Source organism: Labeo rohita, unplaced genomic scaffold (genome assembly GCF_022985175.1).
Source record: "Labeo rohita strain BAU-BD-2019 unplaced genomic scaffold, IGBB_LRoh.1.0 scaffold_150, whole genome shotgun sequence".
In the NCBI taxonomy this organism is placed as follows: domain Eukaryota; kingdom Metazoa; phylum Chordata; class Actinopteri; order Cypriniformes; family Cyprinidae; genus Labeo; species Labeo rohita.
The window spans coordinates 68,576-91,348 of NW_026127670.1; the positions used below are offsets into that span (position 1 = coordinate 68,576).

General features: G+C 35.1%; 1 protein-coding gene across 2 annotated transcripts; it reads left to right on the plus strand.

The window, feature by feature from the left end:
- The first annotated feature begins 6,239 nt into the window (after window positions 1–6,239).
- On the plus strand, window positions 6,240–22,355 carry LOC127158430 (galectin-5). Of its 2 annotated transcripts, XM_051101557.1 has the most exons (6): window positions 6,240–6,354; window positions 6,449–6,529; window positions 20,723–20,885; window positions 21,086–21,174; window positions 21,306–21,462; window positions 21,679–22,355. In XM_051101557.1, the coding sequence occupies exons 3-6, from the start codon at window positions 20,808–20,810 to the stop codon at window positions 21,823–21,825; spliced, it is 471 nt and encodes a 156-aa protein (XP_050957514.1). In that variant the 5' UTR covers window positions 6,240–6,354; window positions 6,449–6,529; window positions 20,723–20,807; the 3' UTR covers window positions 21,826–22,355. The 2 variants fall into 2 exon arrangements, with proteins under 2 accessions (XP_050957514.1, XP_050957515.1); XM_051101558.1 differs by lacking the exon at window positions 6,240–6,354 and having other exon boundaries at window positions 6,430–6,529.
- The last annotated feature ends 418 nt before the right edge of the window (window positions 22,356–22,773 follow it).

The following is a 22,773-nucleotide window of genomic DNA, read 5'->3' on the forward strand; positions in this document are numbered from 1 at the left end:
ATACCTCTCTCCCACCTTTCCATAGACTGGTTTACACACTGAGCTGTTATATCGTGATATATGAATATACCGTATTATTAAATGAGCAAAGACAACTGAAAGTAAGGATTCACATATTACTTTTAAATCTTTTTGATATTGCTCAGGCTATCTGTTACTCAGTCACTGAATCGAGTTAATGTTAAAATATCACTTATTTTACTGATATTTTTACACAAACAGAACAGTTTTGCGAGGTTGTATTTTGGGTACTTTTATGACGTTTTTTAAAACGTCTTATTCCAACGTGCATATTACGTTATTTTAAGACCTGAATAAAACGTCTCCTGAAAGTTGTAGTTTGGTCTGTTTTCATTTTCGTAGTAGACGAACGTGATATTATTAAACGAGCAAATACAACTGAAAGTAAGGATTCACCTATTACTTTTAAATCATTTTAAATACCCTTTTTTAAGTACTTTTAAGAACGTAGTTTTTGCAAGGTTGTATTTTGGGTACTTTCATGACGTTTTTAAAACGTCTTATTCCAACGTGCATATTACGTTATTTTAACACCTAAATAAAACGTCCCCCGAAAGTTGTAGTTTGGTCTGGTTTCATTATCGTAGTAGACGAACGTGATATTTACGGTTTTTGACTACTTAAAGAAAACGTTCCAGGTTGGTATTTTTACAACGTTTCTAAAACGTTTTATTTTGGTTACATATTTTTTTATTTAAAAAAAAAACGTTTTTAAAACGTTGTACTACAACATTACCTAATTACCACCAAAATATAACGTTGTGAAAAGTTGTAAAAACGTTTTGTGTTTGCTGTGTTGTTAGCATTACTATTCACCTTTTCCACTACACCTGTTTGGTGGTGTCTCACCTTTTACTTGATAATAGAGGACATTCATAATTATTCATTCATTGAATTTAAGCTATTTTTAACCTCACACAGAGAAAGCTTTTTTTTTTTTTTTTTTTTTTTTTTTTTTTTAGTACATACTCACAATTAAAAAATGTAATTGTACTGTTAAAATAATACAGTGCCTTATTGCTGTAAAACAAGGCAAGCTTTGGCCTACTTATTACTCATTACTGTTCATCTTTTTCACTACACATGTTTGATGGTGAATTGTCTTTTAATTAATGTTTGTTCTGTTGCATTTTACTGTATCTGATGTCTAATGACAAAATGTTTTAGTTTATAGTCATCCATGCCATACTCTGAAAAATTAATTGTATTTTTAAAGTTATACAGTGCTTTATCTTGTCTTACTGCTTTTAAAAGTGAAAAACAAAATCACCAAGGGAAGCTTTGGACTACTTCATGCTCTTCATTACTATTCATTTTTTCCACTACTCGGTGTCTCATCTTGTACTTAATGACAGTGTATATGTTGTTATTGTTCATAGTCACTTGTTCATGGAATTTATGCTGTTTTGAACTTAACACTGCGAAAGCTTTATTTTTGTATCCCATACTCTGAAAAATTAATTGTACTGTTAAAAATATAGTGATTTAATTCATGAAATGTTTTTTCTTGTCTTATTGCTTTTTAAAGTGTACAGTAGTAATGTTGTTAATGTTGTAGCTAAGACAAGTAGATGTACAAATTACATTTGAGGAAAGTCAGCCTATGATATAAAAATTTAGAATTTAGAAATTTAGTATTATAGAAATTTAGTTTTGAAACACCATTGCATATATGAATGAAAAACATAATTATGTTTGAATAACATTATGTAACCTTAACATGTATAGATCATGTTCATTAAACATACATAAATTATGTAGCTTGAACATATATAAACCATGTTCCTTTAACAAGTATAAATTATGTAGCTTGAGCATATATAAATCATGTTCATTTAACATTTAAATAATGTAGTTTGAACATATATGTATCATGTTCATTTAACATATGTAAATTATGTAGCTTGTGTATATAAAAATCACATTCATTTAACATGTATAAATCATGTTGAGTAAACATAATTTTAATACGTGCAACCGATGTACATATTTTTTTATGTAAATCCAACAAGTTTTTTTTTTTTTTTTTTTTTTTTTTTTTTCAGTGCACAGGGAACCCTGGCATTTACTGTGACAAAAAGTGTCACATTTGCAACAATTTTTTGAGAAAATTTGAAGAAGCACTTTCAGTGCGAGTCCGGTTTATACTCGCCCCATCAGCACGAGTGGCAAAAATGACGCGAATACTGAGGAAACGATGGCAGACGGGACAGAGGATTTGGTTTTCAAGTGAAAGTAAAATAAAAGACCGCTTCTGAATCCAAAGAAGGTGATGATGTTGGTTTTGTCTTTGCTGTTTGTGTCACATTACGCTGTGGAGGCTTTATTTAAATGTTATTTATTTTATTGCTCAGTGTTTGCCATGAATGCTGTTGGGATAGAGGCATTCACAGTAACCAATCTATTTTGACTTTTGGAGAAGCTACTGTAATAATAGCTGAATATATTACATACTGTTAATAAATATATATCTATATCCCGATATACTTCTCGTTGCCACCGAATACCCTCAGTCTCCCAATGTGATACGGCCGGGAAGCAAGACACAGACACAAGTTTTGTATTTCCTTACTTCAACTTTATTGGTCTAATACAAGAGTATATATAGGGGTATTAACGGATGTTATGCATCTAACCAAAATATCTATGTGCGTCATATGGAACAAAAACCATTATTGGGTGTATAATGAAATATCAGAAATAGATCTGGGTGCACAATAAGCTCTTCCTAAATTCATCCTGTTATTCCAGCCAACTATATGTCGAACAGATAAAACCAAGGGGTATAATGATAAAACCATAAGGTGTAGATATGTGTGATACAATAAACAGCAGGGAGAGAGGAAAAGGGAGTGAGGAGAGAAGTCACGTACAAGCAGGTTCTCACAGACAAGGAGCAGAGAGCATGAAATATTCTAACAGTTCCCCCATTTGTTTATATAATAAACATCATAAAGGCTCTCTGCCCAATTCCTTAACATCAGATCAACATTTTTCTCATTCCACTTAAGATCTGCACATTTAACCATTCTATTCATCATGGCACGTGCAAGCATCTATACCAACTTATACCAATCAAGACAAAAAATCATATTGAGTATTCTCTACTTCATTTGCTTATGCTTCCTAAGCATTTCTATTCATATTCAGTGAACCTAAATCAATCAACATTATTACCAATTTTACAGCTGTGGCCTAATAATTTTAGTAATAGTCTTGCAAATTCTAGTTTCCTTCTTTCACGTAATTCTTAATCAAAGCCTAATATAATGGATTGCAACAGAGACAAAAAGTCAAATGTCCATGCATTGCATTGCATAATACCTTGTTCACATCTTTGGTTTATAAAGGTTACAAATATCTCTTCGATCTCAGACAGATATATGTAATTTAACTATTAGATTTTCACCAGGACAGTCAAATGTGGACCACTGTAAGAAACCCATAATATCACCTGGACTTTTCTTGTATTGAGGACTTACTGCAGCTCTCAGGCTTTTAATGTCGGAAAGAGTTTGGTCCATTTTTTTCCACTTATATAATTAATACTACCTTTTTAGCCTCTGATAGTAATGTATCCTGTGTACAGCAATCTAACAAATTTACTTTTAAAGTCTATATCAATACCAGACCTATGCAATGACTGGAATCAGCTAAAGCAACATTTATCAGTAATGTCATACAGACAAACATAATAAATATTTTGATAAATTTAAGCCACATTTGTAATTTCTTCATTCTGCAGTATATCAGGATGATTTCAGGATCAAGATGATTTAATCAGCTTCTCTTGCATTCTCCTTTTCCTTCTCAAACACTGATTAAGTTGCCCCTCAATCTTTCCTTGATTCTGGCAGGCTCTTTATCAGTTGGAGCAAACAGTGGGCTTTTAAGCCACCAGTTGAGTTTGCTCATTCTCCTAGTTGGTCCCCCTTGGGGACTCTTCTGCCTCTGCCAGAGTTAGAAGCACACCTGGTTTGAACATGTATCTCGCTCCATCCTTTGCACAGTCCAGATTAGCGGAGTAACCCAACCCTGGTTTTAGCAGAATTACTTCTACCTGTGAAAGGAGACCTTAAAATCCTTTTGTTAGAGACAACATGTTTACTCATCATCCAGTCGGTCTTTATTGAGGTGACCTGTGAGGAAAATTCATGTGGACTGAGGGCTGTCTTTCTTTAATTTCCCCCTTGTATATCTCTTCTGAGTGATATACAATGACTTTCAAATCAGCTCAATTATTTCCGTGCTGTTTAGAGGTGTCTTACTATCCGTTAAATAATTTCTTAAGCATGCCTTTTTATTGAGGCTTTTCACCCATTAATATCAAGTTTTTCTGTAAAACACTCAGCCCACATGTAACATGTTAACAAGCACACAGCATTTAATACATTTAACACAAAATCAGTTTGATGAAATCCGTCATGACATCCTAAAAGAGAAACAAATTAAGTGTGGGGTGGACAGGGCAAGCCTTCTTGCCCTACCTTCCCATGATTTACCCTGCGCAGGTGTAACACTTTTTCTTTCTGCTACAAAAATATCCCAGGCCAGGATGTTTAGCCAAATTACTCCATAGCCATTATTTTACTGTGCATACTCTAACTTGTATGCCCACTTTGAAAATTTGGAAACAGCTGTTCATGGCAGTTTGTCTGCCTTGGTGCACCATCACTCACACGCTTTCACACACTCTCACACCATCTCTGGCCAGAGCATCATCTCCTTTTTGTCACTGCCTCCGAAGACAGCGAACTGAATGGGGAATGTATGTTGTAAAGGTGGAATACCACCAAGTGTATCGAATGAATCAATTTCGATAATGACCGAAACTACCAAATGTAGGCACTGTGGCATTCCCCTTGTAACAGTGTCTAAACGTTGGACTAAAACATTTGGACGATGTCCATCACAATGAGGCCGAGTTTCACATCACGATCATGAACCCCAAATTTTTCAATATTTTGTCCAAATAATATTTTAAGTCTAGGCATGCCATAATTAAAAGAACCAATTTTAATTTCTAAATGTAATTCATCATTTAACTGTGCACTTTAATTTCATCTTTATTATCTTTCTATTGCTCATGAGCTGCTCTAAAAAGATTGGAGATCTCCGCATGATCTTGGATCCATGGCCAATAACACTAATATCATGTAACCGGAATCTCTGGGTAGGACAGCATTTGTAATTTGAATTCATTTGGAATTTTAAAGTTATTAAATTCAGCCCTTGATTAAATCCATCTTGATTAAATCAAGATGGAGTGACCAGTTGCATTGCTTTACCATCCATATTTTGAGCTTGGACACTTTGTGCCCTTCTATTCCCCTATTTTTTTTTTTTTTTTTTTTTTTTTTTTCCTGGAACATGTATGTTTATTAGCTTTACAAGAAGCCCTGTCTTTAAAGCAGAGTCTAAAACTCTTTCTATATTACACAGCAACACCTATCTATTATAAAGCCAGTCTGAGTTTCAGCTGATTAAAAAATCAAGCAAACATTTAACTTCTTTCTATGGGGTGTGACTGGAGCCTATTAAAGGAAAGCAATTCATTGTTAGTTATACAGATTACAAAGAACTGCTATAAGACCAGTAAATTATCAAAGTTGCTAATTAATATGACAAATCAAAATATAAGGTGGTCTCTGTAGTGATCATCATATATGCAGTACCTGCCCACGATGGAAGAAATGAAAGTCTCTGATATCATCAGTTAGATGAACATGTTTTGGCTGTTTCGGTGTCTCTCTGTGTCCAGTCTGTCACTCGGTGATAAGGACCTGGTGTGGCATTGGAGCTTTGACTGTGTATGCAGTTATCTTCCTCAGTCTGTCCGTCATGGCAGATTTTTCACGTCTGCATTATCTCCCAGTCTTTCTCCTTTCTAGCCTATCCCAGAAGTATTGAGTTTTTCTTACAGGGGGTGTCCGATCACCCGTCAGCTTTTCCTGTTTTCCACAGCCATAATGTCTCTTTCTTCATGTTGAATCGCCCATTGGCAGCGGTCCCAGAAGTCCTCTGTTTCTTCTATAAAATGAACACTCAAGAGAACCACATTGTAAACTTTGACCACAACTGCATATAAGCAATCTGCGCTATGGTCAGTCATTCTGTGCAGCTATCCAAAATTTAAGGAATCTCATCCAATTAAGCAGGGAGAGAGGAAAAGGGAGTGAGGAGAGAAGTCACGTACAATGAAATATTCTAACACATACTTAATAGGTTCACATACTTTATGAACTACAGAATGATTACTCTGTGTCTTCAATTAACTTAAAAGTACAGGAGACTAGATTGACAGGGACAGTCTGTAAAATAAATGGCATAAAGGTTCTGTACAAAATTGCTTGTACTTATTTCAATCACAAATATTTGATTAAGAATTCAGGGACTTTCATTTCCTGCTTTGTCATGTGATTTTTAGGGTATAAATACCAGCAGAGAGCTTTCATTTGCTGTTTGGACATCTGGAGGACAGAAGACAGAGAGAGGCATCAACACACAGGTTTGACTTTTTTGCTTAATATCAATTATTATCACTTTTTAAATATTTGTACTTTATTTTTCATTTATTTGATTGAAATTATGTATTTTATGTTTGAATAAGTCACAACACACACTTGGCGCTTGGCAGTTTCCACCCTAAAAATGAGCTTGTATATTGATCTCCAAACAGCTGATGTACTAAAGCAAAATGCTCTTTTGAGTTTTTGATTTGATTTTTTTTTATGTGGAGAAATAGCTAAATCACCATAATATATTTAAATTTAGATTTTTTTATTATTTATTATTATTTTTTTAATATATGTTTTCTAAGGTTAATTTTTTTCATTTTCCAGTATTACCTCAATCTCGACTCAATCTAATTTCTAATTGAATACAAAGCAAAAATAAGTAAGAAGATTGTAAGATGGCATCTAAATAATATTGACTATGTGCACAGTAAAAATAGATGGGTTATTTTTCTAACCCAATAGATGGGTTACACATATTGGGTCACTACACTCTAAAAAACGCTGGGTTGTTTTTTCAACCCAAATGCTGGGTTGAGACCGCTGGGTAAGAAAGTTGGGTTAATTTAACCCAATTTTGGGTTAAAACTGGTCTTAATTTATAACCCAGCGGTGCTGGGTTAGGAACGCGGACTCGAGAGAGAGCAGGCACGTCGTGTCCACCGTACGTCAAAAAGTGCGAGAAGCGGCCATTTTCTCAGCGTCTGCAGATGGAAGCGAGTGAAGGACGATTTTCGGTAAGTAAAAATTAAAAATGTAAAGTCATCATTCATTATGTGTGTCCGGGAGTAGAGACTTAATGGAACGCGGGAAAAGTCGGAAAAGAGCTTTTATTGTAAAATACGCTGACACGGTTTTCGCCTAAGAAATAGTCTTAACGGCCTCTTCTACTGAACGGAAGAGATAGCTTTAATACAACGTCTGTGAGTTTCATATGTCATATTTACACAAGATTTACGTGTTAATAGAGGAGCGTTAACCGATTTACATGTTAATTTGTGAACTTTTTTTCCCGCGATTAAACTGAAAGTAGTTTCCTAAAGAAAACGGCGTCGTGTAATGAAGACTAGCTTAATTATTTTAAGGCTCATTAAGTTTTAATTGTTAAAAGTAATGTTTTGCATGTAATATTTCAGACTTGTTGAGCTTTGAGTCTTCGTTGTGCCCGCGGCGGGAGTTAACGACACGGAAGGCCGCGTGTGAGAGGAGGCGATCGGCTCGGCTTCTTCAGAAGAGACGGAAAGACGGTATAAGGCAAGTAAAGGTCATAATTCCGTCTAATATCACCTTTTTTTTTTTTACTATTAGTAAAAGAATGGTTGCATTTTTTAGAGATTGAAAGCCAGAGACATATGAGAGCTTCATTCTTTCAGGATTAATGCTTATTTATTAGAAATTTTTAGAAAATGCATGTTTCTGTTGTCTCCTGCCTGTTTACTTCACATTTTGATACAACAACAGTATGATGACTTGTTCACATTTCATTTAAACCATTGATGTCCGTTTTTTTGCAGAACTCAACCTTGGGGCTAACACCACAGGCACCTACTTGTGTGAGGAGGTGATTTTTCTGAGCTTTAGAAAAGAGGGAAAGGTGATTTAAGGCAAGTAAAGGTAATAATTTAATGTAATATTTTATTTGATTTATTTATTTGTCTAAGAGTAAAAATATGTTTTATGTAGATGTTCAAAGCCAGAATCAGGATAGATTCATTCTTTTTTGATTGATACAAGCTATTTGTAGAAAATAAATGTTTCCATTGTCTTCTGCCTGTTTACTTAATATTTTGATGCAAAAATAGTATGATTACTTGTTCACATTTTAATTAAATAATTGATGTGCGTATTTTTCATTGCAGAACTCAAACCAGCTCTGGAGTTAACGGCACAGAAGGCCGCGTGTGAGAGGAGGCGATCTCCTCAGCTTCTTCAGAAGAGAGGGAAAGACGGTATAAGGCAAGTAAAGGTCATAATGTAATAATTCCATATTATATATTTTTTTGACTAGTAGTAAAAGAATGTTTACTTTTTTGTAGATGTTGAAAGCCGGAGACATAGAAGAGCTTCATTCTTTCAGGATTGATGTGAGTTATTTTTGAAAATGCATGTTTCTGTTGTCTTCTGCCTGTTTGCTTCACATTTTGAACAGTATGATGACTTGTTCACATTTTATTTAAACCATTGGTGTCTGTGTTTTTCACTGCAGAACTCAAACCAACTTTGGAGTTAACAACACAGTATACTTGTGTGAGGAGGTGATCTTCCCAGCTTCTTCATAAGAGAGGGAAAGGCGGTTTAAGGCAAGTAAAGGTCATAATGTCATGTTATCAGTTGTTTTTTTTTTTTTTGTTTTTTTTGTCTAAGAACAAAAAACATTTTATGTAGGTGAGCCAGAGACATCATGTAGAAAGCCAGAGACATAGGTGAGCACTTAATTCTTTTGAGATTGATGCAGGTTATTTGTAGAAAATACATGTTTCTGTTGTCTCCTGTTTGTTTGCTTTACATTTTGAACCGTATGATGACATTTTAATTAAACCACTGATGTCTGTGTTTTTAATTGCAGAACCTAAACCAACTTTGGAGTTAACACAGAATCATGCTTGTGTGAGGAGGTGATATTCTCAGCTCATTCATAAGAGAGGGAAAGGTGGTTTAAGGCAAGTAAAGGTTTTTTTTTTTTTTTTTTTTTTTTTTTTGACTAAGTGTAAAAAAATGTTTTATGTAGAGGTTAAAAGGGCAGAGACATAAGAGAGCTTCATTCTTTTAAGATTGATGGGAATTATGTTTTAGAAAATAAATGTTACCGTTGTCTGCTACTGCAGTATTCTAAAGCACTGTGGTAGACAAAGACAATAAACAACCACACAATATGGTTGAAATTATAAAACAGTCTAGTTACCCATCCTTACAGAATTGGATGTACCTCTGTTTGAAAATGGTTACATTTGAACTAAATGTTTCCTTTTTTTTAAATGTTTTTCTCTTTTAGGCCACTGATGAAGAGCAGGTGGTGACTGGGATAAATGCTGGACAAAGAGGAGAAATGATCTTCCCCCAAACTGATGTAACAGTGGTTTTAACGGAGGAGGCCACCCTGGATAACGTCAAAGATGTTGCACGCCTTTGCTGAGCTGATGGGGCTTCATGACTACATCAGTTATCTTAAAGAGATAATGAAAATTGGCAGTGATGCATTTTCTGTATGTGATCATGGACTATGAAACAAACGTAAGTGTGTAGTCTGTAAAAACAAAATGTCAAATGCTTGTTCTGTGTTGTTCAGTAGAAATGGATTCATTCATACACATGCTCACAATACTTCACACATTTGCTTGTTAAATGTTATAATGTCAGTGTTAATGTTGTGGTTTTATTTTTAGTTTGTGTTTAAAAAAAAAAAAAAAAGAAAGAAACTATTAACTAATTGTACAATTATTGTAAAGTAGTGTTTTTGTACAGTAGTTTTATACAAAATACAGAATTTACCAGACAAGATAGTCAGCAAATGTTCAGTGCTTCATTTATAAACTCTGCTAATGCCGTACTTTTTCTGCATTTCTTTTCACATGCATGTTACTTTTGAATGTTTTCTCTTGTTGTAGTTTTTAATAAACATTTATCTTTTGATAGTCATTCTGTGTGTGTTAAAGTGACTTTATAATGATCAAGATTTGTAGATTTAATGCCTAGCTCAATTTTGGGTTCATTTTAGCCTAGCAGTGTAGTAATTTTAAACCATAAAAAAAGCAACCCAGCATGCTGGGTCAATAATTCAACCCAACTTGCTGGGTCAAAACAACCCAGCGTTGGGTTCGTCCCTTTTTTACCCAGCGCTGGGTTGCCAAAATAACCCAAATTGGGTTGTTTTTAACCCAGCATTTTTTAGAGTGTATGTTGGGTTATTTTCTAAAACGCTGGGTTATTTTTTAAACATCGTTGGGTTGTTTTTAATAATAACCCAGCGTTGGGTTTAATTGGTTCCCGCGGCGACAGTTCAAATTTTAACGGTCGACAGTGACTGAAGACAGAAGAAGCTGCTGCTGCATCAGTGTGAGGTGAGTAACAGGGTTTTAATAACTCTTATTACATTATACTTATAAGAACGTGAAATGCACTTCAAAAATGAACTTTTGTTGTTGTATGTTTGTTTTTTAACAAAGTTGTAGTTTCCTTTAGTCAGTGTATTGTAACGTTACTGCGGAGAATGAGCTCGATTGTAAACGAATAACTTTAACGTTACTTTAGCTGTTCGAGTTAGGCCGCTATCAGTATTAAAGTAAATAAAATTAGCAGAAAGTTGTAAAACTATTTAGAGATGTATTACAGTAACCTAAAGTTAATAATGTATGGTGAAATGTATATAAGACCACTTATGTTACTGAAATCACCGTCTACTATTACTACAGGTTTAATATTATTTTACAGCTAATGAAGGGTTCTAGACATACGGTTTCTGACTACAGTTTGTTTGGTCGCAATAATGGTTTTCACATTTAACTTTATATGGGAAATGGCTAATGCTAAATGACACATTGGTGTTCATTTGAACCGCGCCACACGGACCTTTCAACTTCGGTCCAGCATGTAACGTGAGCTCAGCGGCAGCTCAGAGAGATGCGCTCAAATTCAGTTAATTCTCTGTTAGAAAAGTCTAAAAATAATCAGATTTTCCCAAAAGAAAGACGTGATGGGAGAAACGAACCTTTTCAAAGTTTCGAATCAATTAAACGAATCGCTTCGCAAAATGATTCACTGCTTCTAATCGTTCGTGACACAACGGCGACACCTGCTGCTCAAAACAGGGCAAGCGTCAGTTGTTTGGAAAGCGAGCACTAATTGTAATAACACTAAATGTGTATTTATGGTTTATTTACATTGAATATTGTTATGCATATATTAGAATCGCCTCTAATTACAGCCATTTCTCTTATAAAGCTATGACAGATGCATGTTTTTTAAATGTGCACTAAATGTGTTTATACTTATTTTTAGACATTGGGTGAAGGGACAACTACAACAGTGGAATCTCATACATTAAACATCCACATGCCAATTAACTGAAATATTTCAAGGTAAGTAAACTATTTATATTAGTGATCCATATACATTACCAGTCAAAAGTTTTTGGACAGCAAGATTTGTAATGTTTTTAAAGAATTCCCTTCTCTCTAAGCCTGCATTTATTTGATCCAGGATTTCAGGATCCAATACAGCATTTAAAATAACTTCTTTCTATTTGAATATATTTTAAAATGTAATTGTCCAATCTTTTCAAAGCTTTTAAAATAGAAAGCAGTTATTTAAAATAGTAAAAATATTTCACAATATTACTGCTTTTACTGTATTTTGGATCAAATAAATGCAGGCTTAGTGAGTAGAAAAGAATTCTTTAAAAAACTTTAAAAATCTTACTGTTCAAAAACTTCTGATTAGTAGTGTAGGTTTTCCAACAATTATGAAAAAGGTTTCTAGTTTATCTGTAAAATGTTTCTTCTTCTGCTTCATCTTATCACAGAGGAAGGAGTCAATGAAGGAAGTTTAATGCGACCGGATGACACCAGCATTGCTGCACTAACTCCAAGAACTCCTCCCAAGTTTTTAGCATTTTCAACGGTGAAGCAGTGGAACAGAAGACCTTACTACAAGCAGTGGATCTGTGTTTCAAACATTTCTACATGTATGACATCAACTACCCAAAGCCCCCTGCACCCATTTGCAGCACACAGTCTTTAATGTTTCAGGAGTTCTTTCAACACGTTACCTCTTCCTTAGAAAGTTTGTATTTATTGATCAGTAAAAACTTTTTATTTTGCTGATTATCAGCAAGTCCAGCAGCCAGCAGATTTACTTTGTTTTATTTTTATTATTGTTATTATTATTATTATTATTATGATTATTATTACTTGTGTTTATGATTTTTTATTTTTGTTTTATTGATAAAGGTTTGTATGTTATGTTTGTTTTATTTGTGCACATTTGTATATGTGTTGATATAAATAAATATGAATTGATACACATTTATGACCCTGGACAACAAAACCAGTCATAAGTATTATGGGTACGTTTGCAGAAATAGCCAAAATTGCATTGCATTGGTCAAAATTATCAAATTTTCTTTCATGCCAAAAATCATTAGAACATTAAGTAAAGATCATGTTCCATGAAGATATCTCCTACCATAAGTATATCGAAACTGAATGTATTGTATTGCTAATGTTTTCTCAATATTTAGATTTTTTTGCATTCCAGATTTTCAAATAGTTGTTCAAACAAACACATATTAATAGAAAGCTTATTTATTGAGCTTTCAGATGATGTTTACATTTAAATACAAAAAACTTGACCCTTATGATGATTTTGTGGACCAGAGTCACATTTGTTGGTTTTGAATTCAGTGTACATCTTAAAAATATGTCAGTTGTATGTGCATATTTGTGTGTTTTGAATGTATTATATTTTCACATTCTTGTACACTTATTTTGTAAACATTTGCAGTATGACTGTTTTACATTTAAAAATATATTTGTAAAAAAATTATTCGCATATTTAAATAAACAAAATATTTATTTGAAAACAAAGTAGTGTTATAGTGTATTTTTATTAATAAATAAATAAATAAAATAAATCAATAAAAACTGATATAAATGAATCTAAATAATTAACTCAACTGTTGGGTTACTTTTAACCCAACTGGATTTTAACCCAATTCATTAAAATAACCCATAGATGGGAAGGTGCTATACCAACCCATAGTTGGGTTACTAGTTGGGTTATTTTTAACCCAACATTTTTTAGTGTGTTCATTATATAGTGATATCACTGTATTGTGTGCGTATCTTCACCCCTCCCCTATGGCAAGCCATTTTAGCTTAAAATATCCCAAGCGTTACTCGACGTAATTGCATTTTTACTAGTAACAATTTAATTAAAGAGCTCTACAATTCTTACTAGTGACAAATTCTTACTAGTAACAATGCCAATTAGAGAGCTCTCTAAATCAATTTTTACTAGTTACAATTACAATTATAGAGCTCTCTAATTTAGTTAGGGAGCTCTACAATTGTATTTTTACTAGTAAGATCTGAATTATAGAGCTGTCTAATTTAGTTCTTACTAGTAACAATTAGGATTAGAGTTCTCTAATTCAATTCTTACTAGTAACAATGAAATTATAGAGCTCTCTAATTGAATTCTAGTAAGAATTCATTTAGAGAGCTCTACAACTAAATTTTTACTAGTAACAATGCCATTTAGAGAGCTCTTTAATGCAGTTCTTACTAGTAAGAATTGAATTAGAGAGCTCTCTAATTGAATCTGCAATTGTATTCTTACTAGTAATAATTCAATTAGAGAGCTCAGTTCCAACTAGTAACAATGCATATTAGAGAGCTCTCTAATTCAATTCTTACTAGTAAGAAATCCAGTTACAGGGCTCTACAATTGCATTCTTACTAGTAAAAACGCATATTCATTAGATGCAAATCAGATTTGCAATTACACCCATTTCCCTTTCTAAATCCACCTGCAGTGATGCCCTTCAAAATAAAAGGCCAATAAGCATGAATTAATATCATTTTCATTGTGTAAGAATTACCATAAAAGTGAGATGACAGCTCGGACATGTTTTGTATTTAAAAAAAAAAAAAATGATATGTAATCACTAGATTATACAAATGTTCGCTCATTAAAAAAAAAAAAAAAAAAAAAAAGCTAACGTCAGTCAAAATGTCTGGTAATGATAAAGTTTGCCAGACAAAATTTTCTCTCATTTTGGTTTATTATGGAGTGTAACATGCATGCAGAATTTTGAGATACATATATATGCTAATTAATAGGCTAGTTGATACTCTTGATAAAATGTGTTTAAAAATTATTTATTTTTTACTATTATTTATTATTATTATTATTAATATTATTATTTTTTGTTCAGGCATTGGTAAATAAATAAAATTGCAATATTATGTTGGATCAATAAACTTATATATTTTGCCGAGTATGCAATTGTCCTGGAATCATGGATGGTTTTGTCCCGTCTAAAACCGCCAGTAGGTGGCAGCCCAACCCTGTCGTAAATGAATGCTTCTTTCAAACACAGATTCATGCAAGTAGGAAACATGTTGTTTTAAGTCAGGCAACAGCTCTGTTCAGCTTTGTTCTATTTGTGTTGGTGAAACAAAAACGGTCAATATTGTGTCCAAAATTTAACTCATTAGGCTATATTAATTTCTTGTTTGTTGAACTGTAAAAAAAAAAAAAAAAAAAAAAAAAAAAAAAAAAAGGCCTACCATATTTACCATCAAGCTCATAAGCTGATATTTGGAAAATGACACCATTGCTTGCCTGATATTGCTTAACTATCAGAGCACTGCAGTGCGAGGACCCTATTGGAATTGCTCCGTTTATTAGGGCCCGAGCCCTAAAAGGGTGAAGGGCCTATTAATCCCCTAAGGATTATTATTATTATTATTAGGGCCCGAGCCCTAAAAGGGCGAAGGCCCTATTGATCCCCTAAGGATTATTATTAGGGCCCGAGTCCAAAAAAGGTCGAAGGCCCTATTGTTTTTCTAAGGATTATTAGGGCCCAAACCCTAAAAGGGCGAAGGCCCTATTGATCCCCTAAGGATTATTGGGGCCCGAGTGCTAAAAGGGCGAAGGCCCTATTGTTCTTCTAAGGATTATTATTAGGGCCCAAGCACCGGTGGTGCGAGGACCCTCTTGGAAGTGCTCCGTTTATTATTATTATTATTATTAGGGCCCGAGCACTGCAGTGCGATGACCCTATTGTAATTGCGCCGTTTATTAGGGCCCGAGCCCTAAAAGGTCTGATTCTGATGAAACTTCAGGAGTTTATTCGTTGTATAATGCTGATCACATGGAAGTGACTATCGAGAGTCAAAGTTATAGCGCCAACAACTGGCAGCAGGAAGTGTCGTTTTCAAAATGCTTTTAAATCAGCCTCTTAATTTTACTCAATTTGCTTCAAACTTCATCAGATTAATGTCAAAACACAGCCGATGAGAATCTGCAAAGGGGTCGTTGATACGTCAAACTTTAACATTTGTTTCCAGTTCTTTTGGGGCACTTAATAAGCTTAGATTTTCATGAAACTCAACACACACATCAGTATTAATGATAGTTAGACACTGCCAAAAGCTCATCAATGTGGGTGGAGGAGGCGATCTATAGCGCCACCTTTTGTCAAAAGTGGGGGGGTTCGTTTGAGCTACAGACACCAAACTCAGTATGTATATTGTTCTCATCAAGCTGGACAACTTTCTAATTTACATCCATTAGCTGCGACCAACAGGAAGTCTGCTATTTTGATTTGAATGTGGATTTTTGGAAAAATATAGCTGTGAATGAATGAATACTACTCCTACAAAAAACAGTGAATTTACACCAAACTTTGTCAACATGATGCCAACATACTGAAGATGTTAAATTGTGAGCAGATTTGGGATATCTTGAACGGTTGATTTATGGTGATTTATTAAAATAGCAGTAAAAAAACATGACCGTAATTTTAAAATGCAGCATCCAAACACTTAAATTTTTTTTTACATACATACAACTAGTCATTCTGAGAAATAAATGCTTACTTCCATCGATATAAAATAGTCTACAAAAAAAATTGATCTCTGATTGAAATCTGATCTCACTCTAACTCTCTCACTCTAACTCTGTGTCGGGGGATGGAATTAACTGTCAGTATGTGTGTGTGTAAGTCTGACTGAGGTAGTTGAGTGGCTGTGTGTGTGTGTGTGTGTGTGACAGAGAGAGAGAGAGAGAGAGAGAGAGAGTGCATTTAAAACGCATTCTTAACTCTTCACAACTTTTTACATATGGAAAAACAAGTCATTCTTAGGAAATATGTTTATCATGTTTTCAGAGACCGCAGAAACATTTAAAATATCACACTTGTAAACTAGCAGATGAAGACTGTAATACCAAGGATGAACACAAGATGACCTCATAGGATAAGGAATCTTTTTCAGCTCATTCTCAGTGTACCAGAATGACTTACAAGCACTTTGCTTTTAACCCTTTCATTGCTGTGACCCTTCAATCCAAACTGGTACAGGGTTACTGTCAATGCATGTGCCCGCTAGGCACCATTTTTCTGATGGCACCAGGGTTGCGGATGCGCTGGCGGCGAGTGCCCGTCCATCGCTGCTTGCAGCTATATTTATTATTATTTTTGTCAAGGTTTTTGGGGGTTTTGGGGCCCTTAACATGCTCAAAAACTCTTGAAAATTGGCACACACATTGGAATCTGCGGCCATTAGGGCCGGGCAGAGACTGGTACACGGGTGTGGCAAAGTGACTCTACAGCGCCCCCTGGAATTTGGAGGGCTATGTATCACACATACTTGCACTTACACATATGAAACTTGGTACACAAATAGAACTTATCGAGACAAACAACTTTCACATTCCATGTCATTAACTCATCCCAACAGGAAGTTGGTTATTCTGTGTTTTGTGAAAAACACATGCTCTGGAATTTGATATACTAGTCCTAGGTTTTTTACCCAACTGCAACCAAACTCGGAAAACACGGTCTCAAAACATTGGGGATGAAAAATTGCGAGGGGATTTTTGATATCTCAAACGGTTTAGCCGTGGCGAGGCGTTGAAATTATGGTGACAAATGAGAAACAGGAAATGGCTAATAACTACTGCACACATTGTCTGATTCTGATGAAACTTCAGGAGTTTGTTCATTCTGTGATGCCGATCACATAGATGTGACTATCATGAGTCAAAGTTATAGCGCCACCAACTGGCAACAGGAAGTGTGTCTCTTTTAAAAATGCTTTGAAATCACATGGATATTTTTACCCGATTTGCTTCAAACTTCATCAGAACAATGTCAAAACACGGCTGATGAGAATCTGTAAATGGGTCTTTGATACATTAAATGCTGTTGCCGTGGCAACGTGTCAAACTTTAACATTTGTTTCCTGTGTTTTTGGGGCACTTAATAAGCTTAGATTTTCATGAAACTCAACACACACATCAGTATTAATGATAGTTAGACACTGCCAAAAGCTCATCAATGTGGGTGGAAGAGGCGATCTATAGCGCCACCTTTTGTCAAAAGTGGGGGGGTTCGTTTGAGCTACAGACACCAAACTCAGTATGTATATTGTTCTCATCAAGCTGGACAACTTTCTAATTTACATCCATTAGCTGCGACCAACAGGAAGTCTGCTATTTTGATTTGAATGTGGATTTTTGGAAAAATATAGCTGTGAATGAATGAATACTACTCCTACAAAAAACAGTGAATTTACACCAAACTTTGTCAACATGATGCCAACATACTGAAGATGTTAAATTGCGAGCGGATTTGGGATATCTTGAACGGTTGATTTATGGTGATTTATTAAATTTTAAAATGCAGCATCCAAACACTTCAAAACATTTTACATACATAGAACTAGTCATTCTGAGAAATAAATGCTTAGTTCCATCGATATAAAATAGTCTACAAAAAATAGAAAATTAAAAAACTATTAAACATCTGATCTCACTCTAACTCTCTCACTCTAACTCTGTGTCGGGGGATGGGCTTAAGTCTGTGTATGTGTGTGTGTAAGTGTGACGGGGGTAGTTGAGTGGCTGTGTGTGTGTGTGTGTGTGTGTGTGTGTGAGAGAGAGAGAGAGAGAGACAGAGTGCATTTAAAGTGCATTATCCTAACTCTTCACAACTTTTTACATATGAAAAACAAGTCATTCTTAGGAAATATGTTTATCATGTTTTCAGAGACCGCAAAACATTTAAAATATCACACTTGTAAACTGGCAGATGAAGACTGTAATACCAAGGATGAACACAAGATGACCTCATAGGATAAGGAATCTTTTTCAGCTCATTCTCAGTGTATCAGAATGACTTAAAAGCATTTTGATTTTAACCCTTTCATTGCTGTAACCCTTCAATCCAAACTGGTACAGGGATACTGTTAATGCATGTGCAGCTGGGCACCGTTTTTCTGATGGCACCAGGGTTGCGGATCCGCTGGCGGCGAGGGCCCGTCATTGCTGCTTGCAGCTATATTTATTATTGTTTCGCTTCTTCTTCTTCTCCAAAGTGAAAAGTCTTTTTGAGGGCCTAAACATGCTCGAAAACTCACAAAACTTTGCACACGCGTCAGACCTGGCGAAAATTTACATCTGATATGGTTTTCAGAAGTGGGTGTGGCAAAATGGCTCGATAGCGCCACCTATAAAAAGAGTGCACCTCGAGCTGTGTTTCACATACATGTACGAAACTCTGTACACATATGTAACACACCAATACCTACAAAAAAGTCTCCTGGCACAACATCCGAAACCCAACAGGAAGTCCATTATATTGAATTTCCTGTATGATTTTTGTGCAGTTTTTGCCATTTTCAGGCCTCGTACTTTAACAAACTCCTCCTACAGTTTTTATCCGGTCATCTTCAAATTTGCTGAGTGTTATCTTACGGCCTTTGCGATGCTAAATTGTGAAGATCTAGAGTTTTCATCAAGGGGCGTGTCTGTGGCGGCCTGACAAAATTCGACGTGTCGCCATGAAAAAGGAAGTTGCTGTAACTCAGGCAAACAATGTCCGATCTGCCTCAAACTTCACAGGTTTCATAAGAGTCATGTCCTGAACATGTCAGTGCCCATATTCAGTTATAGTCATAGCGCCACCTGCTGACAACAGGAAGTGACATGTTTAACGCTGTTACGGACTCCTAGCAACATATTAAAAAGCATTAGCAAGTTTTAAATAGGCTAGCAACATGCTAGAATCATGCTAAAACATGCTAGCAACACTTAGCTAAGAGCTAAAGCATGCTATTAATACAAAGAAAAAGAAAATTGCTGTAACTCATGCATACAATGTCCAATCTGACCCAAACTTAATATTCAACATGCTACGAACATAGTAAAGCATGCTAGCAACACTTAGCTAATATGCAAAAGCATGCTAATAATACAATGAAACAGGAAGTTACTCTAACTCAGGCATACAATGTCCAATCTGCCCCAAACTTAACATGTTTGATAAGTATTCAGTTATAGTCATAGCGCCACCTGCTGGCAACAGGAAGTCACATGTTTAATACTGTTATAGATGCATAGCAACATATTAAAAAGTCATTCATATGTTTAACAACAATTGTTAAATAGGGTAGCAACATGCTAGAAACATGTAATAACATGTTAGCAACACTTAGCTAAGTGCTAAAACATGCTCTTAATGCAATGAAACAGGAAGTTACTGTAACACAGGCATGCAATGTCCAATCAGCCCCAAACATAACAGGTTTGGTAACAGTCCTGGCCTGAACACATTTACGTGTTAATATTCAGTTATAATCATAGCGCCACCTACAGTCAACAGGAAGTGACGTTTAACACTGTGATACACTATTAGCAACACACTAAAATAAGCCATTCGATAAGAGTCCTGGCTTGAACACATCTGAAGGCCAATATTCTATTATAATCATAGCGCCACCAGCTGGCAACAGCAAATGATTTGTTTTACACTAACTTAAACATGCAATGTACAATTTGAACCAAACTTGACATGTTTGGAAAGAGTCTTGGCCTGACGACATCTAAAGGCCAATATTCCGTAATAGTACCACCTGTTGGCAGCAGGATATGTCATGTCTTACACTCAAGCATGCCATGTTCAATCTGCACCGAACTTCATATGTTTGATGAAATCGCTGGCCTGAAGACATCTGCATGCCAATATTCAGTTTTAGGCATAGCGTCACCAGCTGGCAGCAAGAAGTCTGGCACATCTAAATGACTTTGACATATTCCTCCTAAATTTACTGTGTTAAAAGCATAGTGTATTATTATTTAAATGGGAAAATAAGTGATAAAAAGAGCAATAAATAAAACAGTGTCTCCAGTATCTTTGTGACTACTTTTGTTTACATTGTTCTTTATTGTTTGATTCAAGGTTTTCTTGCATTATACAGGAGAAAGCTTTAATCCAAGTTTTGTTAAAATTTAACCTTAAGAAATCCTGATGTTGTTCTTAGACCCAAAGTTAATTATAAACTCCACCCTTATATAACTCTTACCAGTAAGAGACTGATGTGTTATTTCTCCTTTATGTCACACTGAATGAATAAAGAGAAACACTTTCAGGAAAGAGTTTTGAGAAGTTTGTTTCTGTACAGACAGCAGATCTTTGCAGTTCTCACGGTGATTCAATTTTGAAAGCATCATTCAGAAGTTTAGGTTGCTGAGGCTCAAACTGTGAAAATGGCTTCACCAGATTTATCTGCAGAAGCACTGAGTGCTCAGAAGCAATCATCAGGACCTGCGGTATCATCATGTAAGGTAAGACAAAAATGTTTAAATGTAAAGAATAATTAGTCATAAACACAAGTCATCACATCTCTTCTTAAAAAGGGAAAGATGAAATACTGGGTTCTTCTTCTAGTCTATTTTTCTCTTTCTCTGACTCTCTTCTTCATATTCTATACAGCAGATCACATTGTATATTATAAGTATTTTACATTCATTTTATCCACAATCAGGACGTCCCATACAAAAGCATCATCCCTGGTGGACTTCAAGTTGGCAGTGTCATCAATGTCCAAGGCTCTATCCAATATCAACCATATAGGTTTGACAGTCTCATTTCTCTCTGATGTTTATAAGATAATACACTATTTGTTTACAAAATACATAAAAAATAAAAAATTTCTAAATGACTAATGAATGATATAATTTTATGTTCTTTTCTTTGTCCAACAGATTCCAAATTAATCTACGGCACAAATTTGGAATTGCGTTTCAGTACAATCCTCGTTTTGATGAGAATGTGGTTGTGCGCAACACTTATGAGGATGGGAAATGGGGCCCGCCTGAACGATCTGAACCCATGCCATTTAAAGGAGGGGAACGACTGATGGTAAACACACATAAAGCATTCGCTCACTGTTCAAATTGACAATGTGGATGCGACTGAGTATAATACTATAATACTGGACAATGACTATACAGGTGCAGCACATGCGAGTCCCGTACAGCAGCAGTATAGCATATCTATTCCAGCAAGACCAAACTTTTAGATAATATCTACATTTAAAGTGTGAATGGTTTTACATGTCTTTTATGTGCATTTCAGATTACCATTATTTGCGGTCCGCATCAATACGAGGTGTTTGTTAATGGTGAGATAGCTCACACTTACAAGCATCGCTTCACTGACCTGAAGGAGATTGATGTTTTGGACATCAGAGGAGATGTGCAGCTGACACTTGTGCAGCCCTAACAAGGATTTCATCTGGATCCATGAGAAATGCACAGATAGACCAGCACTATCTCTGCAAATGCTGTATTATCATGTGATTGACCACAGCTTAATATGAAAAAAATAATAATAATAGAGAAAATAATGAACAAATAAACAAGACACCAACACATGTCTGCCTGGAAGCAATTATCTACAGGCTTTATTATTTTGAATAAATACGTTGATAATGAATATATCTGTCATTTGTAATGGAGCTTTTCACAGAGTTGCTCAATTTCATCATTAAATGTCAGTAAAGTCAATATTTTACATGAGCAGGTGAAGGATTTCTATTATTTACTAATTAACTTTGGCTTTATTTGGAACTGTTTAACTGTGTAATCTGATATATTGTCTTCTGTAGATCTGCTTTATATCTGATTAAAACTGAATTTATCTGTTACAACACTGACACTGATATTTTTCCCATTTATTAATGTAGAGTTGCTTTGAATCAATATGCATTGTAGAAAAATCTGTATAGAAATAAATGTGACTTGACAATTTTATTTATTTATTTATTTATTTATTTATTTTTTATTTTTTTTATTTATTGGCGTACTGATTACCACAGTTTTACTACAAATACCTTTGAAACTATGGTTAATTTGTGGTTACCATGGTTTAACTTTAGAGATCACGGTTTAATGGTTTTATTTGTAGAAAAATCATGGTTAATTTTTCGTAATGCTCCGCCCACGTACCAGACTCCCCCAGGAATCAGGCGGAATGGAGCCGCCGCCGCAAATGCATTGTTAATGCCCGAGAGTCGAACACACTCATGCAAATTCGGGTATAGAGAAGACTCACCTCCCTTCTTTGCGAATGCATCATGATGATGAGCACATCCAGTTCCCTCGCGAGCTGGACGCGCTGCTCCTAACCACACACACACACACAGTTCGCGAGCTTCGTGCAAGCAGCTAC